This window comes from Panthera leo, chromosome C1 (assembly GCF_018350215.1).
Source record: "Panthera leo isolate Ple1 chromosome C1, P.leo_Ple1_pat1.1, whole genome shotgun sequence".
NCBI lineage: Eukaryota > Metazoa > Chordata > Mammalia > Carnivora > Felidae > Panthera > Panthera leo.
The window spans coordinates 39,598,419-39,617,787 of NC_056686.1; the positions used below are offsets into that span (position 1 = coordinate 39,598,419).

Sequence of the window (19,369 nt, forward strand, 5' to 3'; positions counted from 1 at the left end):
ATTATCTCTTGAAATTATTTTCAAATTTTCATGTGTCTGCACACAGCATGCATTTTCATGAGAAAGAATTATCTTTTCATAACATATCAAGAGGTATCTATCACGCCAGAAATGTTTAAGGGCCAATAGAAGCAAAAAAAAAAAAAAAAAAGAAAGAAAAAGAAATACAGTCTTTAGCTCTGTTAATAGATGAGCAATACCAGCAATATTCTGAATGAGTTTCATTCTCCCACCACATAACTTTCCTGGGCATATGTTGCTCTCTCTGCCCTCCTTTCCTCCTCTCTACTCCCAGTCCCTCTGCCCTACAACGTTCACTGGGCTAATTCCTTCTTGTCATCCAAGACTCAATTCATGTGTTCTTCCTCCAAGAAGCGTTACTAAACTACTCCTACCACCATCTCCAAGCTGTCAGAGAACTATTATCTAGCTTCAGAATCCTGTGTACAACTTCTACCATTGCCCGGATGCTAATTTTCTAGCTCTATTCTTCTTCTACTATTATGGGAGCTCCTTGAAGGCAGGGACTATGTATAAATACATCACTGAATTTCCAAAGTTTGCCACAATGCCTGACATACAGTAGGTATTAAATATATATTTTTATAAGAATAATTCTAAAAATGAATAACACAGTCCACAACATAGTGATTTCTTCCACAACTCTATGACACAGAGATTAATATACTACAATTAGTGACTTCTAAAACTCCTGATAAAATGCAGCAAACTATAAATGATGGCAGATTGTTTTTTTCCCATTTCTTCCACCAAAACTCAAAGATTTTTTTTCCATAACATTGTTGAAAGTTCTTTATTTAGGAATTTCCAATCCCATATAAAGGTTTTTAATCCTATATTAAATTCTAGGAGTTTTTCTGTGTTTGCTTGTTTTGTTTTCCTTCAGATGACATGCAAATACATTATTTTGAAAGCCTGGTTAGAGACTCAAATGTTCACAATCAGTAGTTCTCAAATATATATGACAAATAAAAACTATTTTCTTTAGAGTTTGAAAAAAAAAGAAATTTCTTTTAGGAGTCCCATTAAATAAATGTGAAATACAAAAAGTAAAAATGATCATATTCCCATATGGTGAATAACATCAATGAATTATTGCAAACTTTCACACTTAGAATAATGTTTTATAATCAGAAAAATCAATTCCAGCTAAGGATGAAAATTTTTCTTAATACTAAAATTAACACCTACTCCAGTGCTGAAATTTAACAATGAATAAAAACATTCTGAAACTCAATTACGATCATACTATTCTTTGACTCAAAGACAAAGCTGTGACTATTAAAAATACATATGCAAAATATAGACATCCTACTGTCCTTCTTAATGCATATAAGTTTCTAGTATCTCTAATTGAAAGTGACATTGCGCAATGATACTGAAACTAAAGCCAAATGCAACATCAAGAGATCTCCAACATTATCAGTTTCTTAGAAGAAACAAGCACATAAGCATCACGGAAACCAAATGTGTTTTCCATCCCAATACTATACTTTTAGGATCTTTAATAAAGCTATATACTTGCTGATGTTACAGAAAAATATACAGGTGACAAAAAATAATTCAAAGCTTTAAAAATATTTCTAAAAAGGGATAAAACTATGTAAATCCACATTCCCTTTTCCACAATTTCAAAATCCATAAATCTCTAAAAATGGCAATTTTTTCCATAAATTTGGTGCCAAAACTAATTTGTCAACAAAATTTAACCTAAACTGACATGAAGCTATTTATAATTTATTCATTTAGTGTGAATGTGATATTAATGTGTTTGATTACAAGGTACTCTCCCATACCCATGGGGATGTTATATAATTAACAGTACATATGCTGTATTACTTTTCCATAATCCAAAAAATATCTGAATTCTGAAATATATTTGCATCCAAAGCTCCAAATAAGGGACTATAGATCTAGATTTCCTCTTCTTTAAAAGACAATTTTACTAGGAAGCTTTAGGAAAAGACACACACCCATGCGCATGCACACACACACACACACACACACACACACACACACACACAGAGGCAGATACTAAATAACCTACCATTTCTTTGAGGGTAGGGTATAACACATTATGCACTTTCCAAATCTATCTCTAAGTCTCACCTGAAAAGTAGGTGTTACTGTCCCCAATTTGCAAACAGACTTAACTATTTTGCCCAAGTACTAACAAAAGATGGAAAACACTATTCTCATTTCTAAGGCTTTTTAAAATTTCAAGATTCTGTCTATAGATGATTTCAGGTACCATAAAATTACTTTTTTAAAAAATATTCATTTCACAAATTGATCAAGGTACAGGCCATTTTTTTGAAAGAGAGAGAGAGAGAGAGAGGCAGAACGAGCAGGGGAGGGGCAGAGAGAGAGAGAGAGAGAGAGAGAGAGAGAATCCCAAGCAGGCTACATGCTGCCAGGACAGAGCCAGATGGGGGCTGGAACTCACAAAACCATGAGATCATGACCTGATCCAAAACCAAGAGTCATATGCTTAACCAACTGAGTCACCCAGGCACCCCAAAGTACAGGCCGTTTTTAACAGACTGCATCATTCTAAAATTTCTGGTCGGTATGGGCTTCCACAAAAGTAACACACTTGGCAATATAGGAAAAAAATTATACCAGGTAATTCACACAAAGCTTTCTTTTATGATAGTTGGAAAGGAAGAAGAATCTGAGAAATTGAAGCAAGTGCAATCTAGCCTATTACTCCCACATGGTTTCTTTCTTATTATTGTTAATAGTCAAATTGTTGGAAAAGAAGAAAAATTCAAACATTCTTGTCCTCATTTTAAAGTACAATGTTTTAGGGACACCAGGGTGGCTCAGTCAGTTAAGCTTCTGACTTCAGCTCAGGTCACAGTCTCATGGTTTGTGAGTTCAAGCCCCACATCTGGCAGTCTGTTATCAGTACAGAGCCTGCTTCAGATCCTCTGTCCCCCTCTTTCTCTGCCCCTTCCCCGCTTGTTCTTTTCCTCTCTCTCTCTCTCCTCTCAAGAATAAACATACATACATACATACATACATACAATACAATACAATATTTTAAAGAAACTTCCTTTTGCAAATCTGACCTTCTAACAGAGCTATCTGTATGCTTGGAAAAAAACTTATCCCTTCGCTCCAAGAAATCCCTCAAAATCCACCTCATATAGAGACCTATTCCATGTCATTTTAGTACAAATAACAATTCCACATTCGCCTAAACTTGGTGTCTGTCTTTCTTCTAACGGTAAATAAATTATACCAATGGGAAAAAAATGAAGGAAAAAAAGAATGTCTTAAATTCTTCACTGTGTGTTAAATATTGCTTAATTTTTTACATTCAAGCTTCAGGGGAACTAAGAAAATTTCATTTATTGTGCACTTCAGATATATTATCTCTAGAATTCACAACTATCCTGCAAATATCATCCCCATTTTATGATGAGGGAACTTTAGATCAGAAAATTTGAGTCCATGGTCCTCATCTAATAGATTACAGAAACAGACTTTAAACAAAGATCTGAATTCCAGTTCTTTCCATGTCACCTTGCTAACATATGCTTACCTTAGAATAACATTTCTTGTAGGGCAGGAATTTTCATCATGGCTATTATTGCTTCACTATGTAGAATATTGCAATACAAAGAGAAAGCCAAATAATGAATCTGTATAATGTTAAAATAATCCCCAAACAGGGGTGCCTGGTTGGCTCAGTTGGTTAAAGCATCTGACTTTGGTTCAGGGCATGGTCCCCTGGTTCTTGGGTTCATGCCCCACATAGGGATCCGCACTGGTGGTGCGGAGCCTGCTTGGGATTCTCTCTCTCTCTCTTTCTCTCTCCCTCCCTCTCTCTCCCTCTCTCTCTCTCTCTCTGTTCCTTCTCCACATGTGTGCTCTCTCTCTCAAAATAAGTAAACTTAAAAAAAAAAAGCCCCAAACACCTATAATCTTACACTTATTTGCAGATCTTGAGCAAGTTGCTTAACTTCTCTGTGCCAAAATTTCTTCAAACAGTAGAGTTAATACCTTAGAAAGTGGTTATGATGCTGACATAGATTAAAATATATAAAGCTCTTAGCACAGTATCTGGCACATAATAAACACTCTAGAAATGTCAGCTATTGCTACTGAGATGAAAAATCATCAGACGGACATGTTTTGAACCAGGTGACTCCAGTCAGCAATAGCTGGACACCTAATCCAAAAACAATCAATCCTACACTGGCTTGAAATCTATGACATGATCTGGTGAAAATAGGATGTATTCCAATTAGTTTCTCTCTCTTGGGAATCTGAATTAAGAAATAAAGACTAAGCCCATTAATAGTAATTCAGAACTTAAATGGTTTGGCTCTTACCTTCATCAATTTTCTCTCATTAATGTTATCAACAATGCTAAATCTGTTGCTAAATCTAGTTTTTCAGTCTTCATTTATATATCATTTGGCAGCATTTGATCTGTTCAAGACCATTCTCCTCATTCTCTTTGGAAAGCACTGAAATATTGTAGCTATTCAACACTTAATCCCAAGCCTCTACTCCCCTCACCCCACTGTCCCCTCTATGCAATTTCATCCATACTTTTGACTTCACTAATTATCTTTCATGTTAGCTCCGACTTTTCTTACACATTCAACTGCCTTGTCAATCTCTCACTTCTCTGGATGGCTCAAAGATAAAAGATAACTCCGACTCCATATGTCCAAAACCAAACTCATGATCTTCCCTCTCAAACACAGCCAAGACCCCTTCCAGTGTTCCTTATCTCCATAATGGCACCACCAACTATCCAGATTCATGAATTAGAAAATTAGAAGCATGACCTGATACCTCCTTTTCCTTCATCCCCATCTTTCACTAAATCCTATTAATTTTACCTCTTAAATATTTCTCAATTCCTTCTCTCCATCTCCACTGCTACCTTCTAACAGGTCTACCTATACCCATTCTTGTATCTTCTGTACTTTCCATACTGTAGCCAGTTATATTTTTCATGATTATAATCATGTCATGCTCCTACTTAAGAGCCCTCAGTGGCTTCCTACTATTTGGTGAAAATACATATCATAGTATTCAAGACCTGCAAGATCTGTTTCAGCTTCTTTCCCCCTCCTATTGCCCTATATGCAGCCATATTTGTCTTTTTTCAGTTCCTTAAACACAATACATTATGTTTCCTGCTACCTTAGGATCTTTGCACATGGTTTCCCTCTGCCTGGACCCTCCTTGTCCTTCTCTTTGCTTAATCAATCCTTATTGTATCTCATCTAAAAATATCACTTCCTCAGAGAAAGTTTCTTGAACCACTAGACTTGATCAGATCATTGTTATTTATTCAACAAATATTTAAGAATAACCTTCTCTTCACTTAATCAATCCTTATTGTATCTCATCTAAAAATATCAATTCCTCAGAGAAAGTTTCTTGAACCACTAGATTTTATCAGATCATTCAGTTATTTATTCAACAAATATTTAAGAATAACCTACTGTACACCATGTATGGCTCTAGACATGTGGGATTGTTAAACATAACAAAACCTTTGCCTTCATGGAGCCTACATTCTAGTGGAAGAAAACAGGCAATAACTAATAAAAGTAATATGTAGACTATATAATATATGTAAAGCTAGTAAATTGGGGGGGGGGGTGAGGGGGCAGGGAAGAAAAAAAAAAAAAAAGAACAAGGTAAGAGAATCACAAGCAGAGAGTTTCCAGTGCCTAAGTTGGTATCTAACATATAGTTGGCACTCAATAAATATTTGCTGAGCAGATGAATGAATAAAGGAATGAGCATGTTCAAGTCACAAGGAAGCTTAAACTGTAAAAAGAATAAAGGAACTACTTGATAGACGAAGCAAAGAGAAACCATGCAGGTCTTGAGAGAGAATAGTCTCTTGAACCATTCACTCTCAATGGCTTCATTCAGCTTCCAGTTCAGTTACTACAAGGTCTTAGTATAACCACTTCCATACCCTTCCCCAGTGCCAAGGGCTGGATAATTTAAGTGGGTCACTCCTGAAACCAAAATACCTAATCAGGACACATATACAAGATTTGTATACCACTTCCATCACTCACCACCACACTTATCCCTAAAGCCACTGCTTTACTACACACACAGGTATCACTTGTCTTAAAGCCTCAGTTCTTCGGTCCCCAGCCCCTTTCAGGTGCAAACTCCTTCCCATACACACAAGACTGAAAACCCTTGCTCTTTCCTATGACCGAGTGAGACACTTAGGTCACTACTCTCCAAGACCAGTCAAACCCACAACTGGGGTCCCCTCAGGGATAGACACCTGGGTCTCCCCTTCCCAGCAGTCTCCTGCACCTTAAAGACTATCTTCTCCCCACAAATATATGGACATGCACACCTTTGTGATTCTAAATGACCTTCAAGATCACTGATCCCACATATACTCAAACTCAGGCTCCAGCATTCTTTGGTAAGGTTCTGAAAGACTGGGGCTCTGAGTGCCCCCGCAAGCCTCTTGTCTTTATCAGAACCTACGAAAGGATTTGTATACTTTCTCGATGGCCAGGGGTGACCCTAAGGCACTGTACTTCCCCCAAACACAAATATTCAGTGTATACCCCCTTTCCATGGCACTGCCTGATATTACAGTAACACTCCTCTCCCATATACCTGCCTCCTCAGAATAAGAGACTCCATCAAACCATGCCCGTTTAGGGAGCCCTCCCATGTTCCCACAAGACTATGTACCCCCGTCCATGACTCAGCCCTACTCCCATGATCAGCCCCATCACACGCGCCCCTCAGGAATAGAGTCCTGTATCTTCCCTGGAGCCCCAGCCCCTTCTGGGCCCATGCTCACTCAGGAGTGTGCACACTCCCGCATACATTCCTGCGCCTCCTCCGGGACTCCGAGGTCCCTGCCCGCCATTCAGAGCGGTGTGCACCTCCCTTGACCCCTGACCCCGAGGTCACAGCCCCACCGCGCAAACACACAGGGGTGCCTCCTCAAGAGTAGGGCCATGCCCAAGTCCCCTCTCCCCTCAGACCCAGGACCGCGGTGCTGCTTCAGCGCTTCCCCCAGAACGACCGCCCCCACAGACCTGCCTCAGGCGCCGTCTGGCTCCGCTCCGCCATTTTTTGTTGTCCCTCCGCCTCTAAGCCCACGCGAAAATCGCGGGGCAGTGGGGAGCGGGCGACCGGATCCTCGGGCTGACAGAGCTCCCTCAGGAAGACGCGGCACGACGGTTGCTAGGGCAACGGGCGGCCCGCGTGCCGGCGACCGGCGCGTGGCGGGGGGGGGGGGGGGGGGGGCGGGAAGGCGGGCTGGGAGAGAGGGAGCGTGCGTCCGAGGCCCCGCCCCCGTGGCTCCAGCCCTCTCCGGTCCAGGCGCCGGCGGGGCTGGGAGTCCGCGGCGCTTCTCGGTTTCCCACTGAGCCACCGCGTTCTGGCAACTGAGCATGCTCAGCCGCCTCTGGGGAGCCAGGACCCGGTCGCCTGGGATGGCGCTCTTCTGCTGCTGAGGGGTTCTTCCTGCTGACCACAGACGTGGATGGACTGGCTTTTCTGTGTTTGAAGCTCAGTTTGGGACTTGAGACACAGATTTCTTGATTTCCCAACGCACCTCCTCCTGGCGTGCCTGGCCCTGGTCGAGGTGCTGGGTAACTTATGTCTTCAACTGAAATGCACCGAGAATCAATAATTCTGTGCCCACCCACACCAAACTCGAAGAGCCCAAAGAGGTCGGGCTCCTTGCCCCTCTACAACCGCACCAGCCCCTAACCCTAGACTTTTGCTGCTGTATTTCTCAGTATACTTAGGATGCCTTTTCCCATCTCTCCGTGGTGAGTCACCACTATCTTCTAAGACCAAGCTAAACATTACCCTTTTCTGAGCTGCTTTGTCCTCCCACTCCGCCGTGTATACCTGGGCTAACGCTGACAATGCTTTATGCATTATTTACTTCTTTCTTCCTCACTTAAGGGTAGGGTGAGCTCCCTGATGCCAGGGGTCCGTCTTTTCATCTAGCTATACTCCATAACACAGTATAGTGCTTGACACAAGGTAAGTGCTCAGTAAAAGTAAATATTTGTGAAATGAAAAATGAATCCTAAGTTCACTCTAGCACATCCTACCAGTTTTATTGAACACTTAATTTTTTAACAAGTACCGTTCTAGACCCCTTCTCTTCAAAAGTCTCACAGAGAAAGGAAGAGATAATGGTTTTACATACCTCATAGAGACACCACCTCCAGCCTGGACTTCAACTTATTCTAGGATGTTAGCCCACCAGATAGTGGACACTCAATACATATTCTTAACAAAAGGATGTCAGAGAAACAAAAAGAGAGAAAAAATGGCTTTGGTAGAGGTTAACTAGTGTTAGAAGTGCTACAGAATCACAGAGATAACTCTAAATTAGGAGGTGGCAGGAGTAAAACAATGAAAATCCTAAAGAGGAGTGAGTCTTGAAGAATAAATGTCAGCCGGGCAAAGTAAGGAAGACTGTGCCAAGCAGAGAGAGCAGCATGAGCAAAGCAGGGCATAGGGAACAGCAGTGAAACTATAAGAAGTCCACTACGCTAGAGCACAAAACTCATAGGGCAAAACATTATCTCTAAAGAAACTCCTGTATAGGTAAGTAGTGTCTTTAGTTGGGTTCCCCAAAAGCAGAGTCTGAGGCCAGGATTTGGGTGCTGGTAATTTGTTTGGGAAGTAAGCTCCAGAAACAGATGTGAGGGGGAGAGAATGAAAGAGGGGAAAGCGGAAAAGCCAAGAAAAATGTGTGATATTGAGCTGATTGCTTTAGTAGACAACAGGGCTTAAGCTCACTGGAGACCCTCTGAAAACCATGTAGAAGGTGCCTCAGAATTGCACCACCAAAGAACAAGGAGACTGGGTCATTTACCTCTTAATTTCCATCTCCATTATTTGAGGGTTATCTCAATACCCCAGCTTGAACTCTTTAACATTTCCTGGTTATGCTTGCCCAGGGCTAAGCAGTCTTCTAGGATTTGAAAGAAAGCCTTGAGGCAGAAAAGCAAGAGGGACCAGAAAGCATTTGAGCTAGCAATAGACATAGAAATACACTGAAATCAGGAATAAGGTTTGGGCACCACAAGAACTTCTACAAAAAGTTACATAAAAATACTCATCAGAAATATCCCTCCATATTTGAGTAGTTTAAAAATTCACAAGCCATGTCAATACAACTATCAAGATGAAAACACACAAGCTTTCACACATCACTGGTAAAGGCTGTGAGGGCTGTAGGAATTTCAGTGTGGGAAGGGTCACTGAGGGCTGAAGAGGACAAATGAGCTTCATTAAGTATAAGAAGATGGAAAAAAGGAGTTTGAGGACCCAGGTTCTACTCAAACTCTTGGACAAATCACTTAAAGAGACGTTGAGCCTCAGTTTCCTTTCCCAACAAACCCAAACAACAGTGCTGCCTACCACAAAGAGTGCTCTAAGTCACAAATAATGAGACAGGTTAAAATGCATTTTATAAGTATAATTATGGTAAATAAAGAACCTGGCATGTTTTAGAACAATTGACATTAACATACCTTGATTCCATTTCTGAGCCAGGTCTTGTGCAGATGCTAGTGTTAACCTCAAAAAATAAAACTGCCAGAGGTGCCTGGGGGGCTCAATCGGTTAAGCCTCTGACTTCAGCTCAGGTCATGATCTCAAGCCTCAAGTAGTGTCGAGCTCTATGCTGACAGCTCAGAGCCTGGATCCTGCCTCAGATTCTGTGTCTCCCTCTCCCTGCCCCTCCCCTGTTCATGCTTGCTCTCTCTCTCTCGCTCTCTCTCTCGCTCTCTCTCTCTATCTCTCTCTCTCTCTCTCTCTCTCTCTCACACACACACACACACACACACACACAAATAAACATTAAAAAATTTTCTGAAAAAACAAAACTGCCAGCTGTTTTACCAATAAAAACACATTTATCTGGGAATAGAGAATTGCAGTCTGAGACAAGCAAACTGTGGCAAAACCATAGGCAAGACCCCCAGCAAAGGAGAGATACACTCTCTCATAGAGAAAAGGGGGAAAGTTAGAAAGGCTGTTATAAAGTCCACTGGAGTAAACTAGGAGTCTAAAGTATACTGGCTTTTCATTGAGTATGTCGTGACTGTCTTTCATTGATTGTGTTGTGACTGTTTCTCATTGTTCCTCACTTCTAGTGGGTCTGCAAGTGACAAGGAGTGCTGGACTTGAGAGCTCCCTCTGCCCACCTCCTGACTCCTTTCTAAATGAGCTTTCCTTTTATTACTTTTCACACCGAAGATAAAGAAATGAATATAGCACTGTCTGTGGTTTCTAGAAGCTCACAATCCAAAAGGGAAAGGAGATTTAGTCCATAATTATAACCCAGCATGATCAGTGTTCTGATAGAGGAAAGCATGGGAGGCTGTGGGAGCCCAGAGGGAGGCACACAACCCATCCTGGGGTAGAGGGGATAGGCTAAGGGATATTTAGGGGAAACTTCCTGGAGGAGAGTGTCTGATTTAACTCTTCAAGGGCAAGTAGGAATAAGCTGGGCAAAGAAAACAGTGGTACAAGGGGAAAGGGTAGCTGGGGCAACAGGAATAGCATGGGCAAAGCAAAGGACAGTGTGTCTGGGATGGACAGCAAGGCAGGAGTGGCTGCATCAATAGATAAGGACAGATTCTGGAGAACTCATATATGGGGGGACTTGATCCTGACAGTGATAGAAACCCATTGAGGAATACTTAAGCAGGTCAGACACCTGGTCAGCTCCTCTGGTTGCTGTGTAGAGTATAGATTTGAGCCAGGAAAAAAAAAGATTTGAACAGTGCAATTCTATACAAATGTGTTTGTTGACATTTCAAATTACCATTTGATGAGACCCTTTTATGTACAACATACACTTGCCCTGTTCAATTTAAATTTTAAGTAAATTTAAATATCAGTTATTTAGTCAGACTAGCCACATTTTAAGTGCTCAGTAGCCACCCTATATTGGACAGCATATATATACAACATGCAGAAAGTTTTGTCCCACAGCATTGAAAGACAAATTACAACTGGGCAGAAGAAATAAAATGCCTGGGAAAATTCAGGACTTAAAAAGACCAGGTTCAGGGTACCTGGGTGTTTCAGTTGGTTAAGTGTCTGACTCTTGATTTCAGCTCAGGTCATGCATGATCTCACATTTCAAGAGATCAAGCACCAGGTCGGGCTCTGTGCTGACAGCATGGAGCCTGCTTGGGATTCTCTCTCTCTCTCTCTCTCTCTCTCTCTCTCTCTCTCAAAATAAATAAATAAACTTAAAAAAAAAAAAAAAAGAGACCAGTTTCAGTTCTCCTGTATGTCAGCTCCTCCTCAGGAAGCTGGGCAGGAAGCTTCACACCTGCTGAAATCCTCAGAGACTTCTTTCTGGTATATATGGCACAGCATGAGGAGTGGGGTAGAAATGCCCCCCTCATGGATTCCTGGGAGCTGTTTTTCGCATGCTATCATTCAGAGTGTACCCAGGAGGTCTGCCTTCCCTAGGGATTTCCTGGGGTTTCTTATCTCCACAGACAGCCACTACCCACCCACCATAGAGCCAGGGTGACTTCCTTCTAAAAAAATATTCCCTATAGGATTCACTCACTCCCTCTGTAAACATTTATTAAAATGATGCCTTCCATGTGCCTGTCACTGAGTTAGATACAGTATGGAAAGAGAAATATTCAAATTATAATCACATTTCTCACATGTGCCAACTCATTTAAATCTCAAAGTAACACTGTAAAATTAGTATTAATGTCATCATCCTGTACAGAAGATGAAATTGAGATTCAGAGAGTTTAAGTCACACAGTCAGATAGCAGTAGCCCCAGGGAAGACTGGAATGGTGCTATGTTCTCTCAAGTAATTTCATATCAAAAATCCCATGCTTTTGATGTTTACAGACTAATTGGAAAGAAAAGATGAACACACACAAATCCAATTTACAATTTCCAAACAATGTAGTAAGAGCAGTGATACAAGTATGCTCAGAAAAGTGTAGAAGCATCAAAGAGGGATGCCCTTGGTGGATATCATGGAAGGTATTCTGGAAGAAATGACCCTGAAGCTGAGTATTAAGGATGAGGGGGGTCAGCTAAATGAAATATAGGGTGGGAAGAAGAGAGATGAAAATATTTTTAAATTCAACCTGTCATTTGCGTTTCTACTGTTTGTTGCTGTTTTGTCCTTCTAGAAATGTTGTCATTCTTTTCTTATCTTCTAAGTTTTGTTTAAGAAAACAACTACTCTGTGCCAAGGCTATAAAAGAATTATTTGAGGATTTCTTCTTAACCTGGACAAACTATTTAAATGTTAAAACGTGACTAAACTTTACAGAAAGGAAAATATTCTGATGTTGAAAGAAAGAGAAAATTCAAAGGTGTGAAGTCATTTGTCCTTGCAGTTTCCTTGGCCCAGAATGCTCTTTTTTCGGAATATCTGCCTGACTGACTCTCATTTCATTCAGATCTCATCTCAAATGTTACATTATTGGAGAAGTCTTCCCTGACAACACTATTTAAAATGCACTTCTTATAAGAGACTCTTAAAAACTGAAAACAAACTGAGGGTTGATGGGGGGGTGGGAGGGAGGGGAGGGTGGGTGATGGCTATTGAGGAGGGCACCTTTTGGGATGAGCACTGGGTGTTGTATGGAAACCAATTTGAAAATAAATTTCATAATTAAAAAAATAAAAATAAACGAATGTATTATCCTTCCCTGTAAAATAAATAAATAAATAAATAAATAAATAAATAAATAAATAAAATGCATTTCTTAGACATTTCATAGTTTTTATAGTACTACAAGTGGTATCTCAGGTACTATAATTGTTTTCTATGTGCTTTGCTCAAGTAAACAAATGCTATTGATTTTGTAAGTTAATACTATAATTGTAAAATTCTGGGAACGCTCATATTATGTCTAATAGTTTCTTGACTTTCAGATTTATATTAACCTATAAGAATAATCAATAGCAAAATAGCAGTTGTCTTTTCCCTTCCCATTATTTAATATATTTATTTTTCCTTTATTATTGCTTTAGCCAGAGCCTCTAGTATTGTGTTAAAAAGTAGTTTATAGTTGGGATTCTTGTATTTTCATGATATTAAAATACTGCATCTAAATTTTTTCCATTAAATGTAAACTTTGACATAAAGTCTAAAACATGTTGAGGAAGTTTACAAAGAGTTTTTAAATTACAAAGAGGTATTAAATTTTAAAACAAAAACTTTGTTTGCATCCACTATGCTAATCATATTTCTCCTTTAATGTGGTTAAACAAATTGATAGATACTCTAATTTTAAAACATCTTTGCATTGCTGGGATAAATACTACTTGATCTTAGTTTGCTTTTGTAATGCATTGTTGGATTCAGTCAACTATTTGTTTAAAATGTTTATGTCTATGTTAGAAAATAAAATGGACCACCTGAGCCTAGAGAATTTGGGGAGGAACATTTTTATATACCATTCCAAATTCTTCAATGGCTGTTATTTTGTATTTTCTTCAGCCAATTTTGGCATTTTATATTTTTCAGAAATATATGAATTTCATTTATGTTTTAAGTTATCATATTTTTTATTTTAAAATCTCTCTTGTGACTGTATATTTTTATTTTTTATTATGAATTTTGTTATTTCAATTTTTTTCTTGATTGATATTACTAGAGATATATCTATTTTATTGATCTATTCAGAGCTTTTAGTTTTGTGTATTTCCTCTGTCTCTAGCTCCCCCCACCACTGCTTCTCTCTCTCCCTCTCCCTCTGCCCCTCTCCTGCTCATTCTCTCACTCTCTCAAAAAAAAAATAAAAACAAAAAAAGAAGACTATATTTCTGCCGGCAAGAAGAAAGAATGTCTTTTTAAGGGCACATTCCAGGAGCTGCACATACAATTTTACTTACATCCCATTGAGCAGAATATGCAAACAGAAACACTCCTAGCTGAATAAAGAATGAGAAATGAGTCTCTATCATGGACAGTTGTGTGCCCAGATCAAGATTAGCCTACACAATTGACAGGGCCCACTACAAAAGGAAAATGTGGGGCCCCTTGTTATAGAAGTATTAAGAATTTCAAGATGGCAACAGCAAAACATTAAACTAATCTTGGGACATGCTGAGCACTGCATCCTGGGTGACTGCACAGGTCACATGCTCATGAAACTAATTCTGACCCAGGGTTCTCTAAAACTTGGGGTTATCTAATGAAGAGGAGGAACAAAACAAATATTGAGGGACAACTCAAAGTCTATGCCTCTTTATTTAATTTTTGGGACTCATACACAATAAGAAAAACGATCCAACAAGTCAGATAATACTGACTTTTTTTTCCAAGTTTTTATTTAAATTACAGTTGGTTAGCATACAGTGTAATATTAGTTTCAGGTATAGAATTCAGTGATTCATCACTTACATACAATACCCAGTGCTCATCACAAATGCCCTCCTTAACCTGCTCCCCAACCTACCTCCCCTCCAGTAACCCTCAGTTTGTTCTTTATAGTTAAGAGTCTGTTTTTTGGTTTGTCACTCTCTTTTTTCCCCTATGTTCATCTGTTTTATTTCTTAAATTCCACATATGAGTAAAATCATATGGTACTTGTTTTTCTCTGACTGACGTAGTTCACTTAGCATAATACTCTCTAGCTCCATCCATGTCACTGCAAATGGCAAGACTTCAATCTTTTTTGTGGTTGAGTAATATTCCATTATATATATTTTACATCTTTATTTTTTTTTAAGCAAAGGCTCTTTCTTTTAATGTTTATTTATTTATTTTTGAAAAGAGAGAAAAAGAGCACAAGCAGGGGAGGGGCAGAGAGAGAGGGAGACACAGAATCTGCAAAGGTGTCAGCACAGAGCCTGACAAAGGCACCAACCCACCAACCGTGAGGTCAAGACCTGAGCTGAAGTCAGACGCTCAACCGACTGAGCCACCCAGGCGCTCCTACATCTTCTTTATCCATTCATCAGTAGATGGATATTTGGACCCTTTCCATAATTTGGCTATTGTTGATAATGCTGCTATAAACATCAGGGTGCATGTATCCCTTCAAATCAGTGTTTTTGTATTTTTTGGGTAAATACCTAGTAGTTTAATGGCTGGATCATAGGGTAGTTCTATTATTAGCTTTGTGAGTAACCTCCATACTGTTTTCCAGAGTGGCTAACCAGTTTGCATTCTCAGCAACAGCATAAGAGGGTTCCCCTTTCTCTGCACATGATATAGGTTTTATCTTCACTTTACTAACCAGGAAACAGAGAGAGAGGGTCAATAAGTTGCTTGTAATACAGCTACTAAGTGACAGAGGGAAGATTTGAAGCCAGGCATGGCTCCAAAGATCATGCTTTTCATTAATACATTGTATTAGTTCCCAGCCTTTTCCATATCAAACTTTCAAATCATAGTGATAATATAAAGGCAGCTCGATTTGATGGATAGAGTATTGTAACAATGACAGTGGGGGTAAGGAGATACCTGGATGAGTCAGATTGGCATTGGCTTGAGGAAAACCTCACTAGTGTAAGAGACATTATGGCAATTTAAACTGAAAAATCTGTCCTCTTACTAGCTCCTACCTCTAAATTTATGGTTAAGTCATGTCATTAAAGCGTATGCAATTGGCAGTGACACAACTCTGGGTAGCAAAGAGGGAGAGCCATTGACAGCTGGTTCAGTGGATTCGAAATACAAATCAGGCTCAGGAGAGCACCAATGGTTTCTTAGTACAATAATGCCAGGGGCTACTGTTCTGAGAGGAGCATGGATAAATATTTGGTAATAGAAGAGAAATGCTGTCCTTGGTAAATCTTTATTGTTTCCAAGAAATATGAAGATCACACACACACACACACACACACACACACACACACACACATACACCACCCCTTGGTGAGATATGATTACTTCTTGGGTGAACTAAAGAGAAAATGAACAGTGATTATCTTTCTTTTAGGAACAGGAAATGACTGAGAAGAGTAGGGGCTGAGGGAAAACTGGTCCAAACCAGAAACATACAAAAGGTCAGAGGGGCAGATTATCTTCCTTCAGAAATGAGAAGTAGAATTCCCAAAGGAGGGAATGAGAGCATGGACCTCAGGGATTTGTTAGAAGATGGGGTTAAAGAGGAAAAAGTTCAGGGAAATTGAGAAGGGAAAGAGGTCCCAAGGTTAGAAATTCCCACAGAGGCCACCCTCTTTTTGAAGGCCCAAGTCTGGAAAGCTTCAGTTTTCCATACAAGGAACTGCTGAAGATGGATGGGTTCCAGTCTCTATTTCTCCTACTCCTTGCTAGGAGCTGCCTTCATAAGCAATTTTGTATACAGATAGCTCAAGAAGGGTCAGACTTCACCAACCCCCTGTACCCAGTGACTCCTGTGGAGAAGGATAGAATGTATTATACCCACATATAAATTTACTTTTTAAAAAAAATTTTTAATGTTTATTTATTTTTGAGAGAGAGAGAGAGACAGAGACAGAGACAGAGAGACAGAGAGCAAGTGGGGGACAGGCAGAGAGAAAAGGAAACACATAATCCGATGCAGGCTCCAGGCTCCTTCCAAGCTGTCAGCATGGAGCCCGACGGGAGGCTCAAACTCATGAACTGCGAGATCATGACCTGAGCTGAAGTCAGTTGCCCAACCAACTGAGCCACACAGGTGCCGCAAACTTACTGTTTTAAATTGAGATCTTAAACTTTGTATCATTTATGCCTTAGTTTCATCACTTAAGGTTAATTTATTATTTCTCATGTCAGAAAGTATTCTTTGAAAACATTATTTCTGTTGTTGCAAAATCTCCATCTTAGGGATGCATCATCACTCATTTAACCATTCACTTCTTGGATATTTGGGCCAATCAAGTCCTACTTTTTTTCTGTTATAAATAATGCTGCAGTGAACATCCTTATACATATATCTTTGATCATCAACTCTGATCACTTCCTTGTTTGGATTTTTAGATTATCAGGTCACTGGGTCAAAGGGGATGAACTTTTCAAGTCTCTTGAAACAAACTGAAAGCAGTCCTCCCCAAAGACCTCACCCCTTTATGCTTCCAGTGGCAGAGCATGTGAGTACCTGTCACATGATACACTTGCCAACATGCTGGCTGTGATATTTATGGGGAAAAAAATGTTTTACCCAATTAGCCAGGACACATGAACTGATAGAACTTAACCATCTGCCAAGAAGAAATTTGAGAAGTTTGGTTTAAACATGGATAAGCTGATTACACTTGTCACAGATGGGTCCCCTGCAAAAAAGGGAGAAAATTGTTATCAATACTTTATTTGCATCAGGCAAGAAGAGTTGTGCACCCCAGACTCCATGCCTCTTCCAGAGAAAGGGTGCATGGTATGAACTAGTTGTGCTGAGTCCTCTGTAGTTTAAAGAGGTACAGATCAAGACCTCCAACTTTATTCATTCTCATGCCCTTAACTGGTACTTATTTATGGTGTATTTGGAAGATGAAGTAGGGTGTGGAAACCTAGTTTATTTTAATGACATGAGATTACTTGTTTAAATTTATTAAAGAAATAAAATAAAAGACTCGAAGCTAAATGACTCTAAGCTAAAGGACTCCATTTTGGTAGGTCACCCAGTATCATTAAGATTAGTTTTTCTTACTGATGTGACAAATACCTAAACACATTGAGCCTTAAACTTTAGGAAATGAAACAAAGAAGTTGCTGACTTGTTCAAGGAAGTGAAGACATTTAGATAGAACATGAGTCCTAGAACCTCATTCTCCAGTACTCAGAGGAGTAACAAATTTTAGAATCATAGAGTCACATGGTAGAAATAGAGTGAAAGTTTCAGAAGACATTCACAGATTATACCCATGAACCTAAATATCCAGAATTTTTGTTGGAGTGCAAATTTCAGGATGTGCTCAAATTAATATACATCTCTTCTATTAGTTTTAAGAGGAAGTGATTGATATGCAAGTTACCTATGTCTAGTAAACAGTCACAGTATCCCTAAAATTGTGTATGCAAATATATAAATCTCAGAACTATCTGAAAATTTATGCCTATGTAATGAAACACTAGGCCATGATTCTTTTTAATATAATATGTGAAAAGAAAGCTGAATGTCATAAGTGATACAAGTCTGGAATTAGAATTGAGATGTTCTCTGATTTGTAAACATAACAGTTTTCAAAATAGTTTAGCCAGATAAAAACCTATATCCTCACTTAAATGGTCAAAATAGGTCAGTCACTCATAGTAGACCTAAAACTGTATATTTCTTTCCTAATTAATACATATGATTAATTTTTTCCAAAACACTTTTATTACACGTTAATACATCTTTATTAGATATTTTGAACAGCTTAGACATTTCACTTCCCATCACTGTATTATAGAATGTGATATGTATAACTCCCAAACCAGTCAAGAGTGTCCTAAAGCCTACTTATTATGGGGTCACTTAAACTTTAAATTTTATTTTATTTTTTTAAGTTTATTTATTTTGAGAGAGAGAGAGAGCACACATGCACACGTGCACACACACACACACACACACACACACTCACAAGTGAGGGAGGAGCAGAGAAAGGGAGGGAGTGAATCCCAAGCAGCCTCCACACTGTCAGTGTGGAGCCCGAGGCAGGGCTTGATCTCATGAATCGTATCCTGAGATCATGACCTCAGCCAAAATCAAGACTCATACACTTAACAAACTCAGCCACCCAGGTGTCCCTAGACTTTAAATTTAAAAGTAAGAAAAGTAAAAATCACAAGCAGAAGTAGGAAACTGAACTTTCATGAATTTACTCAAAAAATCATAATTTGATGAATGCCATAGAAATTGCCTTATAACTGGATCTAATGAGCAAATTAGTTCCCTCAATATGGATTTATTATACTTTAATTTAGTCAGGACAATTCAGATGAATATCATAACATTTGAATTTTGTAAAATGGTTAGATGTAACACTATTTTAGACACATAATACGTGTGAAAATCTTGGAAATTTTTTACTTAGATGATGTAATAGAGAGTATCATTAAATAAGACCATTAAATTTCAATACAAGATAAGAGTTTGGATATAAGAGCAGAAGGACCTTATAAGTTTTACACCCTATAATGAGTGAACTTTAAAACTGGATAAATCTTGTAAATCATCTCAAATACTTGTTTTCCAAAATAAACACACCTGGCTTCACAAACCAAAAAAAAAAAAAAAAAAAAAAAAAAAAAAAAAAAAAAAAAAAAAAAAAAAAAAGAATGTGATATGTATAGGTAATATACTATGATAGGCACAAGCTTTGGAGTGTGACAAGTGTAGTTACAAATCTTGGCTCCATCAACCCATACAGTTCTCTCCTAGGCCTTTAACGTCCAA

At 39.0% G+C, this 19,369-nt stretch overlaps 1 protein-coding gene across 9 annotated transcripts in view; it reads right to left on the minus strand.

Annotated features, from left to right (window-relative positions):
- The window catches only part of LOC122227036 (BEN domain-containing protein 5), a 1,450,833-nt gene extending 1,443,616 nt beyond the window's left edge, over positions 1-7,217 (minus strand). For all 9 annotated transcript variants that reach the window (XR_006205861.1, XR_006205863.1, XR_006205862.1 and 6 more), the window contains exon 1: positions 7,086-7,217. Coding sequence is in view for 6 of the 9 variants with exons in the window: in XM_042951161.1 (XP_042807095.1) it covers positions 7,086-7,119 (34 nt within the window). In the remaining 3 variants the exon portion in view is untranslated. The remainder of the gene's footprint in view (positions 1-7,085) is intronic.
- Positions 7,218-19,369: the final 12,152 nt, after the last annotated feature.